A 26294-nucleotide genomic window follows, 5' to 3' on the forward strand; every position below is an offset into this window, starting at 1 on the left:
TTTTTAAAGAATATGAAATTGGTAATGACTATTTTTGTAAGATTACTAAAGGTGAGTATATGCAAATTTGGTTGAGGTTAGTATTGTTGGCATTTCATACGCAAAGTTTTGTGATTGATGTTGATTGAGCGTTATAAATTTGTCACTAACACAATTGCACTTGATGATCTATAGGTTGACAATGATCCATATAAACTAACCCTTATGATGGAGTCTCATTTCAAGGTCCGGGTATCCAGTGCTGCTATATGATGATAAGTCGTAAGTTAAAGACCCTGAATGAGCTGAAAGTAAAAATTATGGAAGAGTTGCAAGTGAACCCTGCTTTGCATGAGATACATATTACTTTCCGTTCTCCATATAAAGTCCTCAATCAATGCATTAATTACAGATATATGGCGATAACAGAGGACAAACATGTGAAATTCATGTTTAGTAAGATGGAGAAATGGGAACAAGCAGCAGATTTTGAGTTGTACGTCACTTTGGAGCTGCGTGCGGAAGTTGGCGTAGAGGAAGAAATTGTACAAACAACTACATCTCTACAGTTTGCAGTCCTAGATGATCGATGCACCACATTGGGAGGCTATACACCCCCTTTTCAAGAGACACCAACAACAATTGAGAGCGAACCTGAAAATAGATATGAAGATCAATTTTGTATACATCGAGGTGAATCCTTTACAGTTCCAGTAGTTGAAGATGAAGATGAAGACGAAGACTGTTTTGGGGAAGATGTTGATGATAGAGATGAGTACGAAGAGAGGATTGACGATGACGACTTTGACAGGGGTGTTGATGACCATGAAATTACTCCCATTCCTCATGTTGATGATATGGCTGAATGTGATGAAGATGATGCGGACGCTAATGTTAGAGTTCAGCATATTACAAATACGACCCCCGTTTATGAACCTCCTGCCTCATCATTTTATGAAAATACTTGGGAAAATATGGTTGATCCTGAAGTTGTTCAGCAAGCATTTCGTTCTTCTTGGAATGCGGACATGAATTTTACGAAAGGGTTGATTTTTGCGAATAAAGAGGCGGTGAAACGTGCATTAACAATTTACGCCGTAAAGCATAACAGAAACATTATGACTAGTAGGTCGACCACAAGTAGACTGTCTGTGAAATGCAGCGATGAATCATGCATGTGGTACATTGGGGCAGTCACGAAGCCTAAACTCAAACTATGGATGGTCACATCTTATAGGGGTCCTCATAGTTGTATGCCCCTTGCCACGGCTCTTGATGGTAGAATGATGGATTGTAATTTTCTTGCAGCAGAATTTGTTCCATTGTTGCAAGAGAAACACACGGCAACAATTTATCACCTCAGACATTTCATTAAAGGGAAGTATTATGGGCATAATCTTTCTTACTATAAGATATGGGATGCGAAACAACGAGTTATTGCAAAGATATTCGGGGATTGGGAGTTGAGAAAGTTATTGTTGGCATATTGGGATCAAGAACCTGGCACCCGGTTCTGGTGTCACACCATACCCAGGGACAAGTTCGATGATACAATATTGCGCTATGTATTTTGGGCTTTCGCTCCATGCATTGCAGGATTCAGACATTGTAAGCCAGTGATTAGTATTAATGGGACCCATTTGTATGGTAAATATTGAGGGGTGTTGTTGATTGCAATGGCCACCGATGTCAACAACAAGGTTTTGCCTCTCGCCTTTGCCGTTGTGGACAAAGAGTCAGGGCCTAGTTGGGGGTGGTTTTTAGAACGCCTTAAGAATGCATTGGGGGATGTGATAGCAAATAAGGACATCTGCATAATTTCTGACCGACATAAGGGTATTCAAAACGCAATTGCAAACTGGCCTAGAGATGATGATGGATGACAACGAGTAGTTCACAGATATTGCCTTCAACATGTTGCTAGCAACTTCAACACGCATTTTCAGGACGCCACTTTAAAATCATTAGCCCTGAAAGCGAGGTATGCTACTCAGGAAGCTAAATTTGAGTTGTACATGCAACTTATCAAGGAAGCCAAGATCGAGGCCCTTAGGAAGAAACGGAGAACCAAGTGGCAGGAAAGTGAACCCGACTCATCCATCATGCCATACACATATCTAATACAAGAGGATCTAGACATATGGACCCAGCTACATGATGGTGGATACCATTATGAGGCTATGACAACCAATGTCTCGGAGTGCTTCAATGGAGTACTCAAAGGTGCCCGTGGCCTACCCATTGCTGCAATGGTTGAATTCACTTGGAGCAAACTTGTTGCGTATTTCCATGATCGACACAAAGAAATTACTCATGATCTCTCAAAGGACAAGGTATGGAGTAAATATGCCTTAAAAATCTATGGACAAAACCTACAAAAATCAATTTCACACCAAATAAATCCGTTTAATAATCTGAATGGTATATATCAAGTAATTACTACACACAACATCTATAGCTCTGGAGGGGGACACCATAGTTATGAAGTAAACATAATGGCTAGAACATGTGGTTGTGGAAAGTGGCAAATGAGAAAGATCCCTTGTTCACATGCAATTAAAGCTCTTCAGCACTTGGGGCAAGATGCGACTACATATATTGACCCATGTTATAGTTTGGTGAACGCCATTCACACCTACTCACATGCATTTGTGGTGCCAAAGTCAGAGTCATTGTAGAGGGATGTAGATGGTTCAAAGTGGGTGCCTGACCCAAAATTGTTACGGGGCAAAGGTCGACCTGTGGCGTCTAGGATACGAAATGAGATGGATGGGGTCCGGCGAGAACCGAGAAGCCGGAAGCCAGATTCTGACTTGAGGGAGATTCAACAAAAGCAGAGCTGTGGACTGTGTCATCAACATGGGCATAACCGTAGAAGATGTCCGCTTTCCCGTAGGGCTTCGACAAGCAGTAATAATCCAAACTAGGTAAGTGATGCTTTTATATAAAATGCCATGATTGTATCAATTAGCCAAGTTGCGTAGATTAGCACGTATGTTTTGGGTTTTGGTATCTAACGACAATATTTGAATTTTTGTTAGGCATGCAAATACTCGATTTTGGAATGGCATTGTAGATGTAAATTGGGGTTCTCTTTATTACGTATTTGAACTTACTACTGGGTTATATCGGCACAATTATTATTTTGTTTGTTACTGAATGAACTTGTAATCGAAGTATTCTATATCCAATGTACCTGTTTCTAGATTGTGATATTATGACTGTTTAATTTTGTCTTTCAATTTTAAATCCCCACAATTTTGTAGTTTATATTGCTTACTACTCACTAGATCACAACAATTTTAAGCAATGAAAGAAATGTCCTCTCTTGGTCTTCCAGTTATTGTAGCAAGGGCAGAATTCCTTGTTCCCATAAGTTCCTGGAGGAACACATATAAGCATTTAGCACAGAACTTTTGGCAGAAGAACATGCATGGCTTTTTGAATGCTGTTTTTGAGCATCTCTGGGTGCAACATGGGCAGCCAAAGCCCATGCTCCGTGTCTATATATATATGTACACACATGTTCATTTTCTATTTTTCTACAATAGTACCGCAAATGGCATAAAATTGAACTAAATTTCTTAAATTTGAATATTAATTCTTTATTTATTTTTTTTAGGGGAGAATATTACTTGTAAGGGTTCTTTTGCTCCCCCCCCACCCCCCCCCCCAAAAAAAAAGCCTTTATTGAACCCAATGTTCACAATTTTTAACTATGATTTTTCCTGAATGCTATAGACACACACACATCCGATGTTCTTTTCTAAGTGGATATTTCTTTTTGTAAATCTGAGTTAGCTCAACGGTTCTTCCCTTCCCCTTGAAGCAACAATATATATTGTCAATGAATTATCAGCCCTTTAATCATTTGTGCTTTGAGCATTGATGTTGCAATTTCCAATTGAAGTTTGGTCACTACCATCAGTGCAGCGGTGAAAGTAGCTTCTGTTAAAGAAAATGGGGACAAAATTGGGCACAAGAACCATGGCCTCCTAAGTAAAATTGCTACGGCATGGTAAATGAATTCTAATACTTCCAGGATTAAGAGCATCAACAAAAGATAAAGAAACTGAAGAAGCTTAATTGAGCCTCATTTCTGTCTAATCATGTGCACCAATAATTGAAACAGAAACATCACATTCAAAAAGAAAAAGATATGAGATGGTCATAATAAAAATACATGGGGAGTGCCAAATCTCTCTAGCATTTATTGGACACGTCCAATAATGGAGCAATTTTTTGTTTTTTGTTTTCCTAATACAAAATCTCGAGCTCTTACTATGGTTGTCTCAGCCTATCATCTGGTTCCTTCTTAAGTCTTTGCCAGTAATGCACTGTCTTCCTTATTACGTGCACAAGTTACATCAGCTTGAGAAACTCGATAACATAACTTGGTTGTCTCATACATTATTGCATATGCGAAATCATCCAAGCAATCCGGCTGAAATAATAAGATAGCAAACCAAAAATAATAAAAATCAGATATCTGTGACAATGCATTTTTTTATAAAAAAATTGAAAGGGTCATATATACATGACTATGCAACAAACTTGCAGTTGCTGATTGAAAGGTACAGAATACACACAATAGCAGCATCTCTTCTAAATACCACTTAAAATATCAACATATACACATACAAAAAGGCACGTCCAGGGACAAAACAACCAGACGAGCAGTCATCACAACCTCAAACTGAATCTTACATCAGTAGTCACTATATTTGTTACAAACGAAAGCAAAATTTGAAGGGATAAATTGAAAAACCACTGATAACAAAAGACCCAAAAAAGAAATATGACAAAATAGGAATCAAAAAGGTGTTTAATTCTCAAAAAGAGCTCACCCCATGTGCTTTCCTCCACTGGCACTTTTGTTCCATGAACCCAACATAGCCTGCATGACCATCAGAGCAATGGAATTTGGATCTGTCCAAGATGCTCCGCTAAAAGCAACCGCGAATTGTGCCAAAGGAATATCATCATCAATTATCCTAACCTGGTTTTTACAACATTAATAAAGTTTAATATATTAAAGAAATAATTGTTATTGGGAATAAGAAGAGATTACAGTGTACTTAAGATATGTCTCCCCCACCTCGGAACCAGTAAAATCCGTTGGTTCTTCTGCAACAAACTGAGTAGCTGTGGTGGGATCTGATGACAACTTTGTGAACAATTTTTTTACTTGCTCAACAATTTCGTCATGCTTCACAGCTCCAGAAGCAGCAATGACCTGATGGATCCCAAATAAAACACCCATTAGCATAAGTTCCCAAAGCATGCCCTGCATATCAATGCAAAATCCAATAGAACTAAACCGAAGACAACATCTTCACCAATTATGCCACAAACAACTTAAAATGTATATTTATCAGCGCTTATCAAAAAAATGAAATTTATCAGCAAATGTAAAGCATATAAAAGAGTTGTTCCTAAATGCCTCTACCTGTCCTATGTGCCTAATGAATGAGCATTTTCATTGATGATACAAATCTTAAGATATGATTAGTAGGACATCTAACCGGTGAATACATATCAGAGATAAATAAATTTTGAGACTCCAACAGCATGCATGAACAAAAATACCATTATAAATATTCTTTTAAAGGCTGACCTCATAACTGCCTATAAATAAACCAACAGCAAAAATTCCAAGCAAAACAACCCAAAAATGAATGGGCCAACCATCTCTACTACACCAAACAAGGTGGCTTATTTTTGGCACCAACATTAATGAATAAGTGAAGATGAAAGGAAAATTTCTTTAGCCAGTCCTAATATCCCTTTGTGCATCAGAACTGAACTTCCCTCAATGAGTAAAATGTTCCATGTTAAGACACATCAATAATATTAAAGTTGTGACCTCAATGATGCCGTTCTCACCATTGGGGTCATAATTCCTGAATAAATAAAAATGAAAATAAACCATGCTAAAATACTTCCCCCAACACTAATGTAATGCCACCTAGTAATCAAATTACACATCAGAAGAAGTCGCAAGTTGACTGTTACTACAACACATGTGAAGGTCATTGTGCTGACATCCCAGAGACCAAACACCTTCCCTGATGAACTTTTAGCACCTTTACTGGAAGTGGTCACAAAGCAATAAAAGACAAGAGATTGGTAGAAAGAAAAGAAAGCCCATACTGCCACAACCCTCCATTTAAAAAAGACAGTTCTTATTCCCTCCATATACAGTTCAGGGTACTTCTTAGAAAGGGTTGCACTGACATCCTGGAAAAGAACAAAAGTAAATAATCAAAAAACATTTCCCTACAAAATAGTAAAAATACAGTGCACCTAGTAAATTATATTTGAGATATGGAATGGCCTTCTGATACAAGTTTTCCTAACATAAGTGATGAACCAAACCAATTGCATTGGCATCAACAGAGCTGCAGTTGTCTGAAAGAATACAGTACCTTATCAAAAAGCCCAACAATGATCACAGGCAGAGCTGTAAATATGACATTATACAGGGACTGAAACCATTCATCATAGAATCTCTGACCAGAGAATCCAGTATGAAAGGTGAACCAAAATTGAGTCAATGTGAACGTAAGATTCTTGTAAAAGAAGTATGTCACAACCTGCAATGAAAAAATTATATATAAGTAACCTCAAATTAGATATTAAATCTTTTTTTTAATTTTTTAATAGTTGGTAAACTACACACGCACTCAGCCGATCTTGAACTTACTATCTCATCCCCTACCCTCCCAAAAAGAAGGAAGAGGAGCCATTTGAGTAGGGATCATTCACAAATATTAACGAAGTTTTGAAGTTATAGAAAATCCATACCTTGCATAATCTAAGATAAGACCACCGCCCATGCACAAGAAGCAAATCCGTAAGAAAGCGAAACTGGGCTATTGCAAAATCACTAGCCATCACTGCTTGCATCCCTTCCATCCCGTTTATTCCAATGCCAATATGAGCAGCTTGAATCATGCTAACATCATTGGCACCATCACCAATACTCAGTGTAATTTTCCGAGCACCTTTCTTGACCAGAGTTGTTACCTGTTAGGCACCGTTGGTTAGTGCCATAAGAATTACATTATGCTTTTAGAAGCAAAAATGTGCAATCATTACTTTTACTTCACAAGAAAAGATCAAGCTTAGAAGCACAAGGTCCAACCAAATAGACTTAAATTTAAAACTCAAGACTTGTCAAACAACTGATCAAGATTCTCTCAATTTTTCAAGGAACTCCAATGTGAGGAGTTTGGCCAATCGTAATCTATGAAGCACGGGTGCATTTCTGGATTCGGGTACGGGTGCGAGACTTGGCAATTTTTGAAAAAATAGGGTGCAGGTGCAGTGAGGTGTAGCGAATAAAAAAATATCAAAAAAATTTATATTTATATTTTCTATATATTTTTACTATTAAAATATTCTTAGAAACCACATTAGAATCACAAAACAAAGAAAGAAGAAGGCCGAAAACACAAAACAAAAAAGAAATGTCCTACACTCTCACCTAATCATGCCACGTATCAACAATATCAAATCATGCACTGAGAATCTGCCATGTAAAACAGCATGTCCAAGTAAAACAAAACAATTCCTTTGGAAGGGGATGCGAGTGAGATTGAATAAACAAAAAAAAAATCAAATATAGCTTGTCCAAGTAAAACAGCATTAAAATTTCAATCCATTTATCCAAGTATCCAGAGATAGGACCTTTTCTTATGGGACAGTTGCCAATAACATTTCAAGCTGTACAAAGACATACTATATTTTCTGTATACTTATCAATGCACGGTTCTAAAATAAACAAATTGAAAACCCAATAACAAAATTCACATACACATTCAGATGGGGTGCTAATCCTAATGCATTTTACGCTTATGCTGTCTCGTATAGTGTCTGGTATGTGGGGGAGGGGGTATTGCATCTCCTTGGTGAGGCTCCTCGCGTTGTTGCAAAGATGAAGTTACAACCAAACAATGGATTACATGAATTCCAATACCAACCATAACAGTAGTTACTCAATATTCATTACATTAAATGACTTGTCATACCGTGGGGTCAGCCTTGTGTCCTACTTTGTGACCACCTGTCCCACAAGGAGGTGCTTTTGTTGTGCGTTTAGGTTGACCTTGTGGGGGTGACTGTAACCCAACTACCTGCTCATTCTCAACATGCACATCTTGCTGTTTTGCTTGACTTCCAACAACTGAAGATCCTACAATTGCGGGGGAGGATGGTGTAGCAGATGAAATGTGAGTGCGGCCCGTAGTCATGGGATTTGTATGCAATCTAGGAGTGGGCATGAATGACATGGACTGACTATGGGGTGGTACATGGTCTATATGACCAATGCTGTACGAGGGGGATTGAGTGTGCATGACAGGAGGGGTTTGACTGAAATCATAGTCGAGATCAAAGAATGGCGGGGTAAATGAAAGATGAGCAGAGTCAAAAAATGTATGTGGGGTGTGTGAAGGGATCTCGGGGTGAAAAGATGCATGAGCAGTAGGTAGAGGGATCTCTAGGTCAGGAATTGCATGAGCAGTACATGGAGGGATCTCTGGGGCAGGAGATGCATGTGGGGGTGGAGGGAACTCTGGTGCATGTAGGGGTGGAGGGGGACCCAACCTACTGACAACCTGATGGGGTGCAGCACGTTGACCATGGCTATGGCTAGCACGAGTTGAGCCCGTGCTTGGTAGTCCAGTATCTTTTGGCGCTTCTTGATTTGCCCCATCGGTCTCTTCCAAGGGATGTTGGGCAGTTACACGGCGAAGGCGTTCCACTACCTTAAGTACAGCTATAATCTGCTTGTACTCAGGACTACCTACTACATGACGCATCAACAACTGCTTGTGACTGGCAACCTGCAAGTAAATAAATACAATTAGTACATCTAACACTAAAATGGTGATACGCAACAAAATTTGAAAAGAAAGGTCGAAGCAATTACCATAATAAGAAGTGACGCGGAAGTGTGGTCGACGAACCTCCAAGTCACCTTATCGTACCAATCGAAGTATGGATAAGCAGGCGACATAGCACCCTCTAGTCGTACTCCATGACATAGAGATCGTGCTCGACTATTCCACACTTGGATATGGCCATAATGTTTGTCCCTCCAGTTCACCACAATCTTCCCCATCAGGTCTATGTCATGAAGGGCGTTGTCAGTATCAACATATGGGGGGATTTCTTATACCATCTCAAATTGACAAAGAACACGGTCCGGTGTATGTTTCTCTACTAGCCAGAAACATACAAGCGGCACCTTCGTCGTCCATACGTCCCTTCCTGCGACACAGAACTCAGGCAGGTGGGCTAATTCAGCTTCATATGGTTGCCACACCACCTGAAGTAGCCAAATAAAAGGTCAGCACATTATGCAATATTCCATTATTTTCGACTATGAGCTATTTTACAGTTATAAATACAATAGTCATAAACAATAGAAGAAACACAATTTGGGTACCTGCTTGGGATGCATAGAATCTAAAAGCTGATGGTACCGGACCAGATAGATTTCTTGGGGGCTATTTTTCATGCTCACGACCCACACAGTCCTACAATTAAGAAAGAGGGAGTCAATACTTGGAATTGAGAATTTGAAGTAATCAACAACAATAAATGATGGGCAATCATAAATTTAACATTACATACGACTAAGTTTATACCAATAAATGATTATCTAAACATATGATTAGTGGTGGAGCTAGAAATTAATAACACTTGTATTATACATCAATCATAACATATGACCTCAGTGGTTGTAAAACGATATATAAAAATAAATAAAAATCCTATTAACTTTCAAAATTTAAGGAATATCAAGGTTAAAATTTATTCTCTATGTATAACAATGTGTCATGTCGTTTAAAATTATGAATCTATTTCCAATAGAGACAATCGGTCAAGGAAGAGACTTACTTAATGGACAGTGGAGAAGGTGCAAATGGTGGGCCATATGCATCATCTGGTGGGAGGTCCTTCCTTGGGCACAAAAAAGGGAATCTGAACCATGCCCAATACTGAACCAGTAGCAAAGCCCCACCAATCTGACTGGCACCTCTGTCGGTTGCCCTGCATAACTCTCTGTACAACCATGCAAGGCAAGCGCTCCCCCAACTGTACTGAGGTGGATTGTGAAGGTTTCTCAACATCTGCAACCACATCGTATGCACCCTATCGCCAGACTTGTCGGCGAAAATTGTGTTTGCCAGCAGTGCTAGAATATAACACCGTGCATATTGATGCACAACCACCTCTGCTGCACCATGGGGCAACCCTTGGTCAATTTCTTCTAATAGCTTATTAATTAGGATCCTTTGTCCTTTTAGCACCACAGCATTAGTAGCAATTCCAAGTAGACTTTGACATTCAGCAGCCCATGTCAAGTCAGTTTTTCCAACAATTGCCTCACCATCGATTGGAATCCCCAAAAGAACCTCCACATCTTGTAATGTGATCGTTGTCTCATCATGTGGCAGGTGGAAGGTGTGGGTTTCAGGCCGCCATCGCTCAACAAAGGCCGTTATCAAGTTATGACCAATCTCTCTACATGGGATACTATACAGCCCCTCTAATCCAACTCTCTTGACAATGTCGAGGACGCGATCATCCACCACTATCGGGCGTCATTTTCGCAACTCATCATTACGACCACGGCATTTCAGTGCCCCCGAATCCTGCACATGATAGAACCATGATGATGAGATGCAATATGTCATAAGGGTGTAACCTTTATATAAGGGTGTGCAACGGTCTGCCAATCTAACTTAAGCTAACTAATGGGCATGACTATGCATTCAAAGCTAGTAATACCATTGACAAACTTAGAATTTTAGAAATGGAAAGAAAAAAAAAATCAACATAATTTAAAAGGATAAGAAGAGAATATTCAGCAGGTGGTCGGTTTAATTTTACCTTGCCTTCCCAAACAACACACGATCGATGATCTTTTAGAAACCTTAACATCGAATCCTCAATGGGACCAGGACCGAACTCATCAGGGATTTGAGTAGGAACAATAGCCATACTGCACGAAGTTTAGGGAGCCAAGAGTAATATAAGCACATGTTGAAGATAAATTCGCAATGATCTCAATGTATAGCCTAATTTCTTCAACAACAAATTACTATTAATTCTAGTTCAACAACAACAATCACAAATCATTAAAATCATAATAGTTAAAACTATGATGCTTTTCTCCCATCACATATTCAATGGAAGATGGACTGAGAAGTTTCAGTTTTGGTTTCAGATCACCAAAATTACTATAAATTACTACACACAGGCACACTTCAATCCAGAAAACACTTATGCATCCCAGTTGTTAATAGACCCAATGGAAAATGTCTTGAAGTGGTTGCTTAAATCAAGAAATGAAAATTGGAGATAGAGTCTCAAGAGATTATCACAGTGCATGTAACAGCCCCAAATTTCCAATAATTGTGCAGTTCTTTTTCTTTTTTTGATAAGTAATAATTGTGCAGTTCTAAAATTCTAATACCAACCTAGCACGGAGTTCAAGAAACCAAAAGAACAACTACCACTGCAAAATCACTAAACAAGCTTTATAATGAATTCTGAAAAAAAAAAAAATGATTAAATAAATATATAATATGACATAAATAGTTTTGGAAATTTGCAGTTACAAAATGTAAAAGAACAAACTAAATTGCATATGAAATGCATTAGAAATTTTGTAGAATCCTAATAATCATGTCTAAAAGTTCTTTCTCAAGCATAAAATTCTATATTACTATTATCATTTCAACAGTTCTGAATGGAGACCTAAGAGCAGAGCAGAAGCAGCACTGAGGTGAGGGCCCATGCATGCATGGCCCTTACATAAATGCACTAAGGTGATGAAATTTTGAATGTTCTGTCACTTATCAAAAAATTAAAAAAGCAGGTATGGCCCTTACATAAATGCAATTCCACAAAATTGAATTAATCGATAATTACACCTTAAAAAATGATGAACACATCAACTTTCTCTATGATCCCAATCTGTATACAGTTAATACCTCGTGGATGCTATTAACATTTTGGACAGACTATGGTGATAATTATATGCAAGCTTGTTCCTGACATGAAGATGTCTTTAAAATCTTATTAAATTGCATTTTGGTACTAGAATATACTTAATATTTTCGCACTTCTTTTATAAAAAGAAATAAACAGTGGTTTTCTGGATCTGAAAGTAGTAGCATATATTAACATTTTCTATTAATTATGGTAAACTCCTTCTAACTTCTACATTCCCCTTTTATGACTTTGAATATTTTATCATCAGAACACCCTTCATTTCAATTCCCCAGATTTCCTATTTCAATAATTCAGTCCAAATACTAGCCCCATATGCAGTATTTGCATTCAAATTCAAAAATGCTACAGTTTTACATGCTCAGATCACACTTTTTTTCCTTAACAAGTTACACGCTGAGATAAACATAAAATTAGCTTTCTACATGCAAACACCACCATAGTCTTTGATAGTTTTTAGACCCATTAAAACCAATTGATTTAACCTAGTTAATTAGCCAAGTTGTTACTTAGGGCCCGTTTGTTTAGGCGTTTACATTGCACAGAACGGCAGTTTCGCGAATCGCGATTCTAGGATTGCATTTGGCTAGGCGATATCTGTGGGATTGCGTTTTCAATTCCGCAGATTTTCGCGATTCCGAAAATGAAATTTTCTACTGCTTTTTCAGCATCGCGCGGTTGGGACGATTGGGTTGCCGCTAATTGTTTCGCGCGGTTCAGGAAAGTTTTTACCGAAATCCCAGCTTATCCCTTCTCCATATATATATATCTCATCAGTCTTGGTTCTCTCCACACCAATTTCACGTTATTCACTTCTTTCTCCTCTGTTATTGCTCAGTTGCTCTCTTTGATTGGCGTCGTTGTTCTGCATCACGATTTCCAGGTAAACATTCTCATATCTCAACAGTCTTGGTTCTCTCCACATCAATTTCACGTGATTCACTTCTTTCTTCTCTGTTATTGCTCAGTTGCTCTCTCCGATTGCCATCGTTGTTCTGCATCACAATTTCCAGGTAAACATTCTCCATTACCCATCTCTGAAATAATTCTATTGATTTGGGCTTTTGCATGTTAGTTTAGATGACTGAATAAACTCAAAATATTAGAACTTACATGACTAAGGAAATTAAATATTGATTAAAACCATTTGGGTTGGATGGGATTCGTTTTTTCTTATTGAAAAATATATGGGTTTGAAGAATATTTCAGGTTTTTGTTCATGCGGCTGTTTATTTACTGGTTGTGAAGTTTTTAAAACAATTTTAGACAGATGAGGTTGATCAAAACCATTTGGATTGGATGGGATTCGTTTTTTCTTGTTGAAATGTATATGGGTTTGAAGAATATTTCAGGTTTTTGTTCATGCTGCTGTTTATTTACTGGTTGTGAAGTTTTTAAAACTATTTCAGATAGATGAGGTTGATCAAAACCATTTGGATTGGATGGGATTCGTTTTTTCTTGTTGAAAAGTATATGGGTTTGAAGAATATTTCAGGTTTTTGTTCATGTTGTCATTTATTTACTGGTTGTGAAGTTTAAAAAATAAATTCAGATAGATGGGGTTGATGGAAAATTTCAGGTTGTTGTTCTAATGTGCTTTTGCAATTTAAAAGTGTTTTGTAGTGCTTTTACTTTTGCAGTTAAGAGTGTTTTTGCAGTTAAAAGTGTATTACTCAAAACATTTGAAGATGCTTGATGTTGTTTGCTTTTCTATTATAATGTTGTTCTGAAGTGGTGTCTATTATAATATGTCCTTTTTGCATGTGTTTTTTTTTATTATCATCAATTAAATTTATGATTCATTAAAAAATTTAGGCATTTGTTTCATCCACTTTATTCTTGCTGCCTTTTAAATTGAACCTACACTTAAGCTGAACTTAGAATGCGGTGATATTAGAATTTAGCTTTCTATGATGACTAGGCAGGGGAATGTGGTTGCTCACACACTTGTTAAGTGGGGTAAATTCTCACACACTTGAATAGGCAGGGGAATGTGGCTGCCTTTTTAATTTTGTTTGTTCTTATGTCTTTTGTTTTTGCCTTTTGCTTTGGGCAGCTAGTTTATTTTGTTGTTGTTTCTTTTCAATTTTACGATTCAGCCAAAAAAAGAATAAAAAACAAAGATTGGTTCACGCATGCCCATCTACAAAAACAATGAGAAACAACAAGATGGTTCTCAAACACATGCAGCACCAGTCAATCATGAGTCATGATGCTTCAAATCATCTTATTTCTGACCCAAAAAATTTATTTATATAGTCTTACTTAATAGAAGGCTCCAACCACCGACTTATTCTATTGCTAGTTTTGCCATTTACTAATTTTTAACTAAAATGTATTGCTAGTTTATTACGTGTGAAACTGTTTTACCTATAAGAGTATTGTTTGTAAGAGCATTGGAATTTTTACATATTTGGTTGAACATTGTTATTAATAAACCTATATTTTGTTTAGATGGTTAAGAATAAGGAGAATTCAAATCCCAACACCAAACAATCCCAAAATAGCTCAAATGTTAGAGTTCAATGGCCATCAAGAGTAACGACTATCTTTTGTGAAGCTTGTGTGGATGAGGTATTTAAGGGTAATCGACCTAATACCCACTTTAGTAAAAAGGGTTGGGCAAATATTATAGGAACTTTTGAAAAGAAAACTGGAAAGGAATATCCTAGGGCGAAGTATAAGCATAAATGGGATAGTTTGAAGAAAGATTGGATACTTTGGAATAAGTTGAAGGGAAGTGAAACTGGATTGGGATGGGATGCAGCCAAAGGAACAATAGCTGCAACTGATGAGTGGTGGGAAAGGAAACTAATGGTATGTTATGTATAACTCATTATACATATTTTGTATTAGTAGATAAACCATGCTATTTGAGTTATTGATGAAAATATTCAAAATTGTAGGAGGTTCCTGAAGCTGCACAATTTCAAGATAAAGGTTTAGAGAATGTTGACTTATTAGACATTATGTTTAAGGACATTGCGGCCACAGGAGATTTAGCATGGGCCCCCACTTCAGGTGTGTTACCAGATGATCTTGAGACACCTAAGGAGGGGTTAGGTGATATTTCTACTGACTCATCTTCTCCAAATGATGATGATGACGTTCATGAAGATGAGACTCCTAACCACACACAACCACCTAACCCAACACAAAACAAAGGAAAGAAGCGAGTTTTACCATCATCCACACAGAGCAAAGGGAAGAAAGGAGGAACGGCATTACAGTTGACACAACAACTTAGTCGTATCTGTGATGTTGTGGAGTTAAGGAACTCAGCTTTTTCAGTGGAGCCAAGTAGTACTATTCGTAATGTCATGGAACGCGTGTGCACCTTAGATGGCATTGAGAAGGGTTCCGAACTCTACCTCATGGCAGCACGTATTTTTCAGAAACGAGAGAAAAGAGAGATGTTTGTCGTGATGGAAGAACCATATTTACAACTTCAGTTTTTGCAAGAGGAGGCAAGATTGTTAGGAGGGCACTACTTTGGCATTTAGGGTGTTTTATATTTTATCGTATGAATAATGTTTTATGGAAGAGAGATGTTTAATGTTTTATTATTTTATCCTTTGAATAATGTGGCTGTTAGGGAGGTCACTACTTTGGCACTTAGTGTTTTATGTTTTATCGTTTGAATAATGTTTTATGGAAGAGAGAGATGTTTTTAATAATTTATTGTTTTATCCTTTGAATAATTTATTGTTTTATTCTAGATGGCATTTTTTTGGGTAAAATCTTTATAGTGGTCCAATTGACCTTTTTTCTCATAATTGTTAACACATAGCAACTTCAGCTTTGTAGACAGTATTGAAAAAATGATATAGTTGGTTGTTTCTAGTGGAAATCAAGAAAGAAGAAGGTTATGAAAAAAGGGTAAAGTTGGACCCAATTGTTACTGGTATATCTTGTTTTAATTGTAGCTCTTAAATTTATTGTACTAAACTTGAACCTCTAGTCTCTAACTGACTGATGCCATTGTTTCTGCAAGTGTGAATTATTGTCCTACATGTATTTCACTTTCTGCTAGAATTGGTGTTGGTTTTAATTTTGAATATAAAGCTAGAAGTTAATTCTTTTTCTTTTTCTTTTTTCAATTAGTTGTTCTTAACAGGGGTGATTGATTGTGACCAACACAGCATATTTTTTTTTTCAATTAGTTGTCCAATTGATGCTGGGTGCATTATAAGTGAATACTCTCTCTTTATGTAAATCACTGGTGTTTTGCATTGAATTTCTTTATAATACCTTTCTTGAACATAAAAGTACCCATTGTCAAAAAGTTTTATGTGTTTTTATGAACTTTAGAACAACTTTCTATGATCTTTTTGTCCGTCACTTGCAAAACTTTCTTGTGGACGTAAAAGGACCTGGATTGGCATTTTTGCATGTGCTTGCATTTGAAGGAGGAACTACAAGAAACATACCAAAGTTTGAGGTGTGTGAAAGTCTAAGGTCATGGTTATATGTTAATTGCAAAGACAAGGTTGTCCATTCTTTAGTTTAATTATGGATACATCATGTACCCATGCATCATCATATGCATATTGCCTGGGAAGCCAATTCGTTGTGTTCTCCTACTTCTTATATTATTTTTTCTTTAGATTGTAACACATAGGGGGAGAAGGCTGAGAGGTATTCTAAACTCAAAGTTGCTTCTTCTAGGTCTTTCTGTTGGAAAATAAGAGAAAGAAAACCAATATTTCTCACTCATACCACTGAAGGCAACCTGAATAGTGGTCTTGATTTTGTTGCCAATGAGCTCTAGCTCAGTTGGTCCAGATATTGTGAGTTAAAGGCTCACTGGGTGTATATGTTACTTACCAATCCAAGGAAAGCAGAGTAGTTAGTCTTCATTTTGCTGCCGGTGGCATGCCTGCAATATATGGATGATGTCATGGATCTTCTTGAACTAGTTAAAAGTATAAACATCTTCAACTCTGTGTAGATCTTTTAGAAATAGTTTTACACGTCTCTTGACTATTGGAAACATGGTTCCACTTCTTGTGGTATTTGCCCCTTTGATTTCACAGAATCCTTTTTACAACAGATAAGATTGTTGAAGCTGTAAACTAGATATGGCTTCTACATCTTATACTTGCTGGATTCATTTCTTTCAACACTATCCTGGTTCCTTCTAAAAAGAAATTAATCTTCTTAATTTTGAAATTAAAGGAAAAAGCTACACTTTTATTTTGAATCGTATTTGGTAATAAGTTAATAGCATGAACAGTTTTTTTCCTTGTTTGACTGCTGTAAGAGCTAGCCGTACACCATAGTCAATTCTTTGTTGTGGATTAAAAGATATACTCTTTAAAAATTTTTTAATTAAGAAGGGTGATTGTAGCATTGAAATCATTGACAGTTTCTACTCTAATATTTTTGTCTCTTGATTTTTGCGAAGTGGAAAATGATGATTGACTTATATCAATTATTTGTTTGCTTCTGCAATATTTTTCTGCTATTAATGTGATGTGCTATAGATAGGTATTTTTCTTCTTTATTGTGATTTATCTAATTTATTGCTATAATATTTTAGGTGATATTCCTATGGATTACAATGATCATATTGATAATAGTGATGAAGATCATTCTTATGATGTGGAAAACGATGAATATGATGATGAGGAATTATATGATCTTGCTATTGCTGGATGTCATGTTGCAGTGACATATTATATGAAATATATTGATAAACAACCTTGTAGAGATTCTGAACAAACTGGCTATATGTGGTTGATGGATTATTTGACGGGTAATGAAACGAAATGTTTCGAAATGTTTAGAATGAAGCCACATGTTTTTCTTCAATTGTGTAATGTTTTACAACATACATATGGACTTCAGCACACAAGGCATATTAGGCTTGAAGAGTCAGTAGGTATATGTTTAATGATACTTGGACAAGGAGCTTGTTATAGGATGGCTCAAGAAAGATTCCAACATTCTGGTGAGACTATACACAAACGTTTTCATAGAGTTCTGAAACACCTTAACATAATGTCAATGGATATCTTCAAGCCTTCTGACCCTACATTTAGTGTAGTTCCAAGACATATACAGAAGAATCCATTGTACATGCCACACTTTCAGGTATTCATTTCATACATTCTAATTTGTTTCTAATATTTGTTAGGATTATTTCCTAAGTAACTAAAATTTATATTCTATTTTAGGATTGCATTGGTGCCATTGATGGTACACATATCCAAGTTGTTGTTGGAGACGACAAGAAAGCTCCATATTATAATAGAAAGGCTGTGACATCTTTTAATGTGATGGCAGCATGCGATTTTGATTTACTTTTCACATTTGTTATGGCTGGATGGGAGGGTGCAGCACATGATACACGTATTTTCTTAGATGCTATCCGTCGACAATCTGTCAATTTTCCAAAACCACCACCAGGTATATAAAATTTTTATATATGTATGAAGGATATTATTTATGTACATCTTACATTTTTTTTTTTTTACTAGGAAAATATTATTTAGTTGATGCTGGATACCCCTTAAGGAAAGGATATTTGCCACCTTATAAGGGACAGAAGTATCATCTTTCAGATTTTCGACGAGCTGGTCGAGGGAATCACATAGAAGAGAGGTTTAATTATGTTCACTCATCACTTAGAAGTGCAATTGAGCGAACTTTTGGAGTGTGGAAGAATAAATGGAAAATTTTAAAGCAAATGCCACCTTATGACATTAGGCACCAAAGAAACATTATAGTTGCTACTTGTGTTTTGCATAATTTTATTAGAAAACATGATAGGGAAGATGAGGGATTCAATTGGGATGAACATGACTTGGATAGACCAAGAAGCAATAGTAGTGGAGAAGGTAGTAGCAGACAGGCAAACGTTGAAAATATACAAGATGAGGAGATGAAATTTGTTCGTGACAAAATAGCTCGATCCATTTGTGGGTTGTAAACAATATTTTTATTATTTCTGTTTTGGTGTTTTGGTTTTTAATTTTTTCGGATAAGAACTTTTTTATTATTATAATGGATTGTCTAGTATTGATATTGTTGGCAATTAACATTTTAATATAATTATTTTCCTAATCATTTTAATATCTTTTTCTTGATGAGTTATTTTTAATATTTTAAATTTGATAAACTTCTCTCCATGAATTTCAACAACGAAAACATCATTATTGTTGTTATTATTAATGTAATTGTTAAGCCTAATTACATATTTTCAATAATAAAAAAACACTGATCACAGGAAAAATGACAATATAACCTTCAAAAAATAGTTAAATCCTTTTTTGGAATTTACACTCAAAACAGCTATTTTTAAAACAGCTTATCCAAACGCTTAATATGACTTTAAAAATAGAAAACGCATTTTTTCACATTTTTACCAAACACTTATCTGTGGCTTTTAAAATGGAGTTTTTAAAACGCACGTTTTAAAAACGCTAGTTTTTAAAACGCACTTCTTGAAATAGCTTATCCAAACAGGCCCTTAGTCCAATTTAACAAGTCTAGGTTATCACAATAACAAAGATCAAATCATGCAAAGCAGCAGAAAATAAATAACACAAGATATGATCACCCAGGAAACCAAATCGGTAAAAACCTGGGGAGGATTTGACCTAGCTATCCTCAAGGTAAACTTGAATCCACTATCTTGAAAGAATCGAAGTTCATACAATAAGACTTACAAGCCCCACGCTCGACTTCTTATTGCTACCCACCAGTAGAACTTACTGACACGACCATGTGCAAACTCCGAATCCACGGACTCCTTCTTTCTTTGGCCTTTGCAAAACACAAACACCCCTGTTTGTGACTTTGAGATCCCACTCAAAGGTTTAGCAACACAAACTCTCATGTTTGTGACTCCAAGACCACCCTTGAAGGATTAGATCATCAGCACCTTTGATGACTAGAGAAGGCAGCAACTTCTACAATACCGGATCTTGAGATTCTTCAAGGAATAGCACCGGTAGAAGACATAAGAGAGTTTTTTAGGAACAAAACCCTAAATACAAAAGAGGCACACTCTTTTCTCTCTGAAAAGCCACATAAAAACGTGCTTAGGGTTTCCTTTATATACTGGGAGAAGTAGATTAGAAACCCTAATCCTTAATGGGCTTGAACTGCTGTTTGGGTTTAATTAAAATTCTGCAAATACGACTTTTGATCGATCGAGCCTGTCTTTCGATCGATTGAACCAGACAAATTATGAAATCTTCTTCCTGCAGCTTGTATGTTCTTGAATCTTGACTTGAATCACATTGAGCATTGTCTAATAAAACCTATAGACTCTAAGATCTATATCTAGACAAGTTTGTGTTCACGATTTGCCAATTGTTCTAAACATTTAGAACCTAACAGTCTTCACAATAAATTTTGCTTTATAGGCCAGCTAGAAAGAGCACATTTTATTAAAAAAGCTCTACAAAATCAAAATCCATTGAGCACATTTTATTAAAGGCCAGCTAGATGACCTTGAATTGAATCAAAATCAAAATCCAATATTAAGATAAACCAAGAAGAAGTTTCACACAAATTACTTATGTTTCTAGCAGAAAGTTCTAACATAAAACTATCGAACACCCAATGTTGTCAATTACAACAATCCATTTCAACTTTAAGAGCCTTCGTCCTGTGCTAATCTATATGTCTAGTAAATCGTCAGAACTGGCAATAACATCAAGCCACATATAAGAATTTGGAAAAATCTATCATAGAAGAACAATTATGAAGAACAATTATCGGCATCCGTTGCAAACAATCATTATGCCATCTAGGCTAAAGCGTTCTCGCGAAATTGTCTATAGGTTCAATCAATTTCATTTCAAGAAATAAATAAATCGTCAACAGTTAACAAATAGCTCACAATCAGCTTTTGAAGTTGCCATACACCTCTCAAAGCCATTTCACTTCAAAACCCATACAACAACAACAACAGCATAAACAATACATTCAATATAATTATCTCAACACTTAAAAAAAAAAAAAAAAAGTTTTTTGTGGATTTAAACTGTAATATAGATTTTTAGTTATCATAATAATCATAATATTTCTTTTCTATTACTCCTAAATACAAAAACTTAAACTGAACCTGGTTCTTTAAAATTATTATTCTTTAGTATAAATATTCAAAATCAAAATGTTTAGTGGATTTGAACGGTTTTTTTTGGGGGCGGGGGGGGGGGGGGAGGGGGAACTATCGGCTCTGTTTGGATGCCAGGAAAAGAAATCATTTGCCTCACAGCAGATATGGCAGCAAACTCTGCACCCCCCAAATATCAAGTACAATGCATGCCTCCGTTACCAATAAACCCAGAAAAAAGAGAGAGTCCTTACTTTTGTGAGGTAGTCGGAGCCAACCATTGAGGGAGACAGACTGAGCGAGGCGGAGACGGAGCGACGGGAGCGAGAGGCAGCGACGACGACAGGAGCTGGCAGCGACGGCGACGACGACGGAGCGAGAGGTGAGAGGGAATGAGAGTGTGAGAGTGAGAGAGAGACTTCTCGTGAGACAGAGACGAGAGAGAGACTGAGTGAGAGGGAATGAGAGTGAGAACTATGTGTTTTGAAAGTTTTTGTGTGCTGAACTGTTTTTGTGTTTTTAACTTGGTTTTTTTGTGTGCTTGAACTATTTTTTTTGAGTGCTGCAATGATAGATAGGTGCCCAAAAGGAAACCGAGTACAAGGGACTCGGTTTCCTTTAAATCAAAACCGAGTCCAATGAACTCGGTTTCTACTCCTGCAAACTGAGTTCATTGAACTCGATTTATATGTATAAAAACCAAGTTCATTGAACTCGGTTTCTTGGCCTAGAAACCGAGTCCAATGAACTCGATTTCTATGCTTACAAAACGAGTCCAATGAACTCGATTTCTGGCCTACGTGGACAGTCTGGCTACTAGCAAAACAGGAAACTCGAGTACAATATACTCGATTTTATAACCCAAAAATCGAGTCCTCTGCACTAAATTAGTTTGAAATGTTTCCTAACTAATGATATTGTTTGGATTTTATAGTTATTTTCTAAAAAAATCCGCTGTTTGAAACTAATCTACTTGAATTTAAGCAACAACAATTTTAGCCAAGACATTCCCTTTCTAATATGTAATTTACCTCATTTGTCTCAACTAGATTTGAGTTATAACTTGCCTGAAGGAGAGATACCTTCACAAATTGGCAATCAACAAAGCTTGGAGCTGTTGAACATCTCCCACAATAACCTCTCTGGTTTAATTCCCACTACTTTTGAAGAATGCATGGTCTGTCAAATGTCAACATATCCTATAATCAGTTGGAGGGTCCTTTTCCCAATAGCAAAGCATTTCAAGATGCTCGAATAGAAGCATTAAAAGGGAATAAAGGACTGTGTGGAAATGTTACTGGACTACAACCTTGTGCGGAAGAAAAGCATATTTCGAAAAAGGGACACTGAGTCATTTTCTTAATCATTTCCCCTCTTATGGGAACTCTTCTACTTGTATTGGCATTCCTTGGAATTTTCTTTTTTTTAAAAGGAAAAGGGAATGGTCCATATACAGACCAAACAAATGCTGTGGACATTGAAGAAGTGTTATCAATATCAAATTTCGATGGAAGAGCAATGTACAAAGAAATCATTAAAGCAACCGAGGATTTTGATGCTAAGTTTTGCATTGGAAAGGGAGGGTTTGGAGTTGTTTACAAAGCAAAGTTAACATCTAGAAACATAGTAGCGGTGAAGAAGCTCCTACCCCTTTTTGATGGTGAGATTCAACAGCAAAAAGAGTTGCTAAATGAAATAAGGGCATTAATAGAAATACGTCACTGAAACATTGTAAAATTGCATGGCTTTTGTTCACACTCAAAATACTCATTTTTTATTTGATTACCTAGAAAGGGGTAGCTTGGCCACTATTTTGAGCAATGATGGAGGTGCTAAAGAATTGCACTGGAATAAAGGGGTGAATATTATCAAAAGTGTGGCACATGCTTTGTCTTACATGCATCATGATTGTTCTCCACCAATTGTTCATAGGGACATATCAAGCAAAAATATTTTGCTAGACTCTGAATATGTGGCTCATGTTTCAGACTTTGGCACAGCTAAACTTCTTAATCGAGACTCCTCTAATTGGACTTCACTTGCTGGCACATATGGATATGTTGCACTAGGTAATATATTTAATTTTTTAATCAATGTAGAACATAGAGAGTATATGAGCACATTGTCATGATATTCTATTTATTTGCAGAGCTGGCTTATACAATGATGATAACTCAGAAATGCGACATTTTTAGCTTTGGCGTTTTGGCTATTGAAGTAATCAAAGGAAGGCATCCAGGTGAAATCATCTCCAATCTATCTACTTCATTTGTGGAGGAGAGTTTATTGTTGAAAGATTTGTTAGACATATGCCTATCACATCCCACTCTTGAGGTTGAGAATCAATTGATACTCGTCATAAAGCTGGCAATTGCATGCTTGTGCGCTAATCCAAATTCTAGACCAACTATGCACATGGTTTCTCAGGTGTTGTCAACTCCAAGTGCAATAATTTCCCAGAACCATCCACAGTTTCTGCAAGACAAGCAAGGATATGAATCGAATGGAATGTATAATATTCTTTCAAATTTATGCTTGCTGAAAGAAACTGCAAGTGTAATGCCATGAGTACTACAGCTGTTAATTGCAAATATTTGTATATAATTGCTGGTAACACTAAAATTTCCGGGCACTGTGACTTTGTTAAAAAATAATTACATTATTTTAAGAAAATTTTGAGACTAACACTCATAAGCTTTATTTATTATTTTCATCTATCATTGTTGCCCCAAAGAAGGAAAGGACAAGGACAAGAACAATACCTCTTAAGTCCAAGTGTCCGACCCATCTCAACCCGCATTGCCCTATTGCCACTCGTTGCTAACATTTTGTTCTACTATCAATTGAGTTTTTCAACTTTTATACCTTCAGATCATATGATCTTTAGATCAAAATTTGAAGTTCATCAAAAAAGATCAAAATTTGAAATACCAGTATTTAAACTTGTAATGCACACAAAAGTATTGTAAGTAAAGCATTCCGTAGCCTGCTTAAGATCAGGTTGGTATAAATATGATGCACTAAATAAACAGGGTGTGTATGATAATATTACTGAACATGTTTTATTTTATTTTTCATGTCGGCAACCTTTTTATTTACACGTTTATCTATCAAACTAAAAGTGATGGAATTGAAACATTCTGTCATGCACCTAATGTCTTCAACGTCTAACAAACCTAATCTCTTTGATCTAAAAAACAAACCTAATCTCAGTAAGAGAAGGTTTTCGCGCATGCATATAATGTCTTCTATTTTTTTTTTTTTTTTAACCCGTTATTCTTCCAACCTTTTTCTAACAAGTGCCTTAAAATTCAATCCACCTCGTGATTCAAATGGAATCCGACATTTTCATTCTATGATTTTAGTGGGTGTTGAATATATTTTTTCGCATCCAGTTAAATTTTTTTTTTATTTTTTTTTTTTTATTTTTAACTCTTTCTAATGGTTAATGCTTTATCTCGTACGTAACTGCACCTTTACCTAATATGTGCCTTAAAATTCAATCCACCTCGTGACAAAAAATTTATGAAAACTTAAACTACTAAAGTTTGCTGGAATGAGATAGAATATTAAGGGAAAACTTAATTTGTATATGGGACATTCTTACCTACAAAAGTTTGCTGGAATGAGACAGAAAATTTCGTAAACTAAAATAAGCTCATCAACAATCAAATCACCAATAAAGTTTGCTGAAATGACATAGAAAATTAAGAGAAAACTTTGTGTATGGGACATTCTTACCTCTGAACATAATTTTTTCAACTGAGATGAACTAGCTAGGGCAAGTCAAAAGAGTTACAGCGCAGCATACAAGAAATTTAATTGGTGAGTTTTTATTCCGTATAATCACCTTGATGTTCTACTCGCATAAATTCAAATGGAACTGGTGCATTTTCAATAATTTTGCGGGAATCACATGAAATATACGAGAAAGACTTTTTCCTGTATGTGTGAGGAAAAAGACTTTGAAAGTGGGACATTGGGAAATAAGCATAATTTTCAGTTGACGGGAGTCAAAAGAGCAGAGGCGTTGCATACCTTTATTTTCTAGTGGGACATTTTTTCTTTTTTCAGCGTGACCACGTATCAATTAGTGGAGGGTTTGAATCTGTTAGACCCGTTTTTTTTTTTTTTTTGGCAGCTATGCCCAGAATTCGACACCTACTTTTAAGAAAACCGATAGCTACTAATACACTTTTTAACTTTTAAGTTACAAAATAAGCAAACCCAAAATTTAAGAAAGAGAGTATGAATAATAAAGAAAATTTAAATTATAGGTTCAGTTAGCTTGATTGATAAATTCTCTTGTCATAAACTTCAATCTTCACCTACACCAAAAATTAATTGTTGTCTTGGTATAATGAAGATAGAGAACAATCAAACTCTCTAAAAAAAAAAAAAAGAAAAAAAAAATTGTCGTAGGTTTCAATCCCCATTTATACTAAAAATCAATTATTGTCTTAGTTTAATGAAGATAAAGAATAATCAAATTCTCTTTAAAAAAAAAATTATATGAATCTCCCCCAAGGTGTTATTTATCAACCCCACCCCCCTCCCCTCCAAACAAATGGCTTAGGCCTTTTCGGGGTTAATTGGTCTCCATTGATTGGCATTTTTTTTAAGATTATTTATGTAGGCTTTAGGTACAATATGCCATCACTGCATATACTTTAACCCAAAAGACCTAAGTCTAATGATTTTGAACTCAACTTATATTATACTAGCTTGTAATTCCAAGCATATGCATGGATATACTTAAAAGATACGCATTAAGATGCATAATATAATTCTTACATATATAATTTAAATATTATTGATAATCATTCTTATTTTTTTAACTCTTTAAAAATTCTTGTAAGAATGTTATTAGGTAGAAAATGTCAATTGTCCATTTTTAAAATATGTTTATATCCATTAATTCTAGACTCTTTAGTTTTTGTACACAATAACTCACTTGAATAAAGATTTATAATATGGTCTCACTTTTGATTCCAAAATTAAGAAATAAAACCCTCTCTAAAAATAAATAATTTAGGACTTCAATTGTAGAATCTAATTGGATTTTCTATCAACTTTACCTCTCTCTCTCTCTCTCTCTCTCTCTCTCTCTCTCTCTCTATATATATATATATATATATATACACACACACATAGATGACTTATAAATTTGAATTGTTTTTAGTTATACAAAAAAATGCTCATAAATATAAAATCA

At 36.0% G+C, this 26294-nt stretch overlaps 3 protein-coding genes across 3 annotated transcripts; 2 read left to right on the top strand and 1 right to left on the bottom strand.

Moving 5' to 3' along the window:
- Positions 1-4822: 4822 nt before the first annotated feature.
- On the bottom strand, positions 4823-9106 carry LOC126700851 (uncharacterized). Its single transcript, XM_050399030.1, has 7 exons — positions 8915-9106; positions 8013-8828; positions 6787-7008; positions 6408-6575; positions 5866-6219; positions 5078-5266; positions 4823-4978 (listed from the first exon to the last, which is right to left on the bottom strand). Exons 1-7 carry the CDS (start codon positions 9104-9106, stop codon positions 4823-4825), a joined length of 2097 nt encoding a protein of 698 aa, XP_050254987.1.
- Positions 9107-12805: 3699 nt separating this feature from the next.
- LOC126699608 (protein ALP1-like) lies at positions 12806-19080 on the top strand. Its single transcript, XM_050397531.1, has 5 exons — positions 12806-12892; positions 12978-13022; positions 17552-18105; positions 18189-18420; positions 18492-19080. The coding sequence occupies exons 3-5, from the start codon at positions 17563-17565 to the stop codon at positions 18941-18943; spliced, it is 1227 nt and encodes a 408-aa protein (XP_050253488.1). The 5' UTR covers positions 12806-12892; positions 12978-13022; positions 17552-17562; the 3' UTR covers positions 18944-19080.
- A 3517-nt stretch (positions 19081-22597) lies between these two features.
- Positions 22598-23647, top strand: LOC126700852 (MDIS1-interacting receptor like kinase 2-like). The gene is made up of 3 exons (XM_050399031.1): positions 22598-22739; positions 22870-23148; positions 23229-23647. Exons 1-3 carry the CDS (start codon positions 22598-22600, stop codon positions 23645-23647), a joined length of 840 nt encoding a protein of 279 aa, XP_050254988.1.
- The last annotated feature ends 2647 nt before the right edge of the window (positions 23648-26294 follow it).

This window comes from Quercus robur, chromosome 9 (assembly GCF_932294415.1).
Source record: "Quercus robur chromosome 9, dhQueRobu3.1, whole genome shotgun sequence".
Lineage (NCBI taxonomy): Eukaryota > Viridiplantae > Streptophyta > Magnoliopsida > Fagales > Fagaceae > Quercus > Quercus robur.

Bases quoted from the DNA above. Each gene is read 5' to 3' on its own strand.
- LOC126700851 (XM_050399030.1), bottom strand. From the start codon at position 9,106: ATGGGGAAGATTGTGGTGAACTGGAGGGACAAACATTATGGCCATATC. The intron at 8,829-8,914 runs GTAATTGCTTCG...ATTTACTTGCAG, and splicing joins CCGCGTCACTTCTTATTATG to GTTGCCAGTCACAAGCAGTT. The intron at 6,576-6,786 runs GTATGGATTTTC...TTTTCATTGCAG, and splicing joins CTTATCTTAGATTATGCAAG to GTTGTGACATACTTCTTTTA.
- LOC126699608 (XM_050397531.1), top strand. From the start codon at position 17,563: ATGGATTACAATGATCATATTGATAATAGTGATGAAGATCATTCTTAT. The intron at 18,106-18,188 runs GTATTCATTTCA...ATTCTATTTTAG, and splicing joins TGTACATGCCACACTTTCAG to GATTGCATTGGTGCCATTGA. The intron at 18,421-18,491 runs GTATATAAAATT...TTTTTTTACTAG, and splicing joins TTTTCCAAAACCACCACCAG to GAAAATATTATTTAGTTGAT.
- LOC126700852 (XM_050399031.1), top strand. From the start codon at position 22,598: ATGTACAAAGAAATCATTAAAGCAACCGAGGATTTTGATGCTAAGTTT. The intron at 22,740-22,869 runs GTGAGATTCAAC...TTGATTACCTAG, and splicing joins GCTCCTACCCCTTTTTGATG to AAAGGGGTAGCTTGGCCACT. The intron at 23,149-23,228 runs GTAATATATTTA...ATTTATTTGCAG, and splicing joins ATATGGATATGTTGCACTAG to AGCTGGCTTATACAATGATG.